This window comes from Rhincodon typus, chromosome 16, assembly GCF_021869965.1.
Source record: "Rhincodon typus isolate 14 chromosome 16, sRhiTyp1.1, whole genome shotgun sequence".
In the NCBI taxonomy this organism is placed as follows: Eukaryota; Metazoa; Chordata; class Chondrichthyes; order Orectolobiformes; family Rhincodontidae; genus Rhincodon; species Rhincodon typus.
Window position 1 is genome coordinate 19,486,564 of NC_063347.1, and position 1,483 is coordinate 19,488,046.

The 1,483-nt window shown below is 40.2% G+C and overlaps 1 protein-coding gene across 3 annotated transcripts in view; it reads left to right on the forward strand.

The window, feature by feature from the left end:
• LOC109919867 (POC1 centriolar protein homolog A-like) overlaps positions 1 to 1,483 on the forward strand; it is an 81,202-nt gene that overhangs the window by 10,302 nt on the left and 69,417 nt on the right. Inside the window, exons 2-3 of one of the 3 annotated variants that reach the window (XM_048606439.1) lie at positions 625 to 711; positions 1,260 to 1,344. In XM_048606439.1, the coding sequence (XP_048462396.1) occupies positions 625 to 711; positions 1,260 to 1,344 (172 nt within the window). The remainder of the gene's footprint in view (positions 1 to 624; positions 712 to 1,259; positions 1,345 to 1,483) is intronic. The other 2 variants (XM_048606440.1, XM_048606441.1) reach the window with 2 other exon arrangements.

Consider the following 1,483-nt stretch of genomic DNA (forward strand, 5'->3'; position numbering starts at 1 on the left):
TCTCCACCTCCCTTCACACATCTACACCCAACTCCACCTCCGTTCACGCACACACCATCCCATCTATACCTCCCTTCACCCACCCCCATCCTAATATTTCACTCATGTGTCAACTGATAAAATGAGAGGCAAAATGGCAACCTGCATTTTTTACAGGCTCTCACACTGGAGGAGTCAGGCCCCAGTGAGCAGTAGAAATAAAGCGAGCTTTCTGCAGGAACCACTGTCAGGAATCAGTCTAAGTTCCACAACTGCATTTGACACTTTGGAGTTTGCAACATCCTCGTTTGGAACCCACAGTTTGATAAGCCCAATTTAGGTGGGAAACAAGGTCTTATTAAGCAGACAATTATCAGTCACCTGTACGATGTCTTCTGGGGAAATTTCCAGGAAGTTGGCTCTCGGGTGAACTCGAAATGGAAAGATTGAGGAGAGTCCTTCTTCAACTTCTGATGTGTTATTGTTTGTTACCTTGGCTGCTTAGATGATTTGCAGCTAGTTCAATGCCTTTCTTAAGGAGCACTGTTGCAGGACTTTTTTTTTGCTTTTATTTTAAAAGCAGGCAACAAAATAGCTTCTTTGTCATGGAACTTGTACATGTTCAATGTCTTTTTTCCAAACAAGGTCTATTGTACATCTGGACTTGTGGCTTTGTTTCGAGATTTAACCAGCTTAGTTTGGATGTGTGAAGCCATCATAGTGCAATTAATGGTCAGTTGGAACTATCGTTAACATTTGTGTAACACACAGTGAGTTTCGATGTTTCTTTTGTCAGTGGTAAAACTGGCAGAGATGCTGGCTGGACTGCTGTTCCTTTTTTACTGTTGATCCAACCTCAATTAAAAAGGGTATGCATATTCCCTGCATGGCTGTGAATGTTTACGTTTAATTTGCTATTTGCTTAAGACTCCAGTTTCTGGAGCTCGGAATGCCAAAGGACCTATAGTTTGTAGTGTCCTTTTTATTCTTTGTGTTCAAAATTTAAAAGTATTGACTAGAACTTCAGAGCATGCCGCAACATGATAAAGTTCTCTTGATTGGCCTCCCATCTACACAAAACTGGCTGAAAGGTTAAGACTTGAGAGAGTCGGGGAATTTATTTGTGTATGATTCTTTTGTGTGGATCTGTTTTCTTTTACACAGACGTCATTCATAATCATTTAACAAAAATAACAGCAAGTATTAATGACTGGTGCAGTTGATGATTGTAGCACAGTGTATGTAAAGACTTCATGTTTCACTTTTTTTTTATTTTCTAGGAAGATCCCACATTGGACCGGCACTTTAAAGGTCATCGTGACACTGTCACAAGTATTGACTTCAATGCTAACATGAAACAGTTAGGTAGGTTGCATTTCTTGAATAAGTATCAGTTTATAATCTTTTAGGAGATCTATAAAGTTAGGGAACCAGGTAGGTGACATTGTGTCCTTGTGGAGAAGGCACTGAGTACTTCGAGAACTCAAGCTGCCTTGAAGAAAAG